This window comes from Heterodontus francisci, unplaced genomic scaffold (assembly GCF_036365525.1).
Source record: "Heterodontus francisci isolate sHetFra1 unplaced genomic scaffold, sHetFra1.hap1 HAP1_SCAFFOLD_1594, whole genome shotgun sequence".
NCBI lineage: Eukaryota > Metazoa > Chordata > Chondrichthyes > Heterodontiformes > Heterodontidae > Heterodontus > Heterodontus francisci.
In genome coordinates this window covers 59016-60000 of record NW_027140304.1, presented here as the reverse complement: position 1 = coordinate 60000, position 985 = coordinate 59016, and the positions used below count along the sequence as shown (strand labels likewise).

At 44.8% G+C, this 985-nt stretch overlaps 1 protein-coding gene across 1 annotated transcript in view; it reads left to right on the top strand.

The window, feature by feature from the left end:
- LOC137359186 (polyubiquitin-B) overlaps positions 1–636 on the top strand; it is a 2029-nt gene extending 1393 nt beyond the window's left edge. Inside the window, exon 2 of the mRNA XM_068025248.1 lies at positions 1–636. This exon is cut by the window's left edge and continues 392 nt beyond it. Coding sequence (XP_067881349.1) covers positions 1–532 — 532 coding nt within the window. The 3' untranslated portion in view covers positions 533–636.
- The last annotated feature ends 349 nt before the right edge of the window (positions 637–985 follow it).

Genomic DNA, 985 nt, shown 5'->3' with positions numbered 1-985 from the left:
CACACTGTCTGACTACAACATCCAGAAAGAGTCCACTCTGCATTTGGTCCTGCGTCTGAGGGGTGGCATGCAGATCTTTGTGAAAACCCTGACTGGCAAGACAATAACTTTGGAGGTTGAGCCCAGTGACACCATTGAAAATGTCAAGGCCAAAATTCAGGACAAAGAAGGTATCCCACCTGATCAACAGCGTTTGATCTTTGCAGGCAAACAACTGGAAGATGGCCGCACACTGTCTGACTACAACATCCAGAAAGAGTCCACACTGCATTTGGTGCTGCGTCTGAGGGGTGGCATGCAGATCTTTGTGAAAACCCTGACTGGCAAGACCATCACCCTTGAAGTAGAACCCAGTGACACCATTGAAAATGTCAAGGCCAAAATTCAAGATAAGGAAGGCATCCCACCTGATCAACAGCGTTTGATCTTTGCAGGCAAACAACTGGAAGATGGCCGCACACTGTCTGACTACAACATCCAGAAAGAGTCCACGCTGCATTTGGTGCTGCGTCTGAGAGGGGGCAATTGTTAAACTACTGCTACTTTGCTTCATTGTGGGTAGTCACCTTGCCTCTAGCTTAAATGTTCATTAAAGTGTGTTCCCATGTCATTCAAAATAAAATTGTTGCAAGCTTACTGTGGTCTTGGATAAATTATTCTAAGAATCTATGCTAATGAAAGCATGTAGTTGTGAATGCAATAAAAACAAGAAATGCTGGCAACACTGCAGGTCTGGCAGCATCTGTGGAGAAGCAGTGTTAACATTTCAGGTCAGTGACCCTTCAGAACTGTCAGATATAAGTAAGTGAAGTAGGGGTGGGGCAAGAGAAGGTAGTGATAGGACATGGTCACAGAACAGCTGACCAGAAGGTTGTGGATCAAAAGAAAACCATCTTAATCTGAAAGACAAAGTGTTAGTACAGATAGGGTGTTAATGGACTGAAAACTGAACAGCCACAAGCACAAACATGAGTGGGTAGGCACA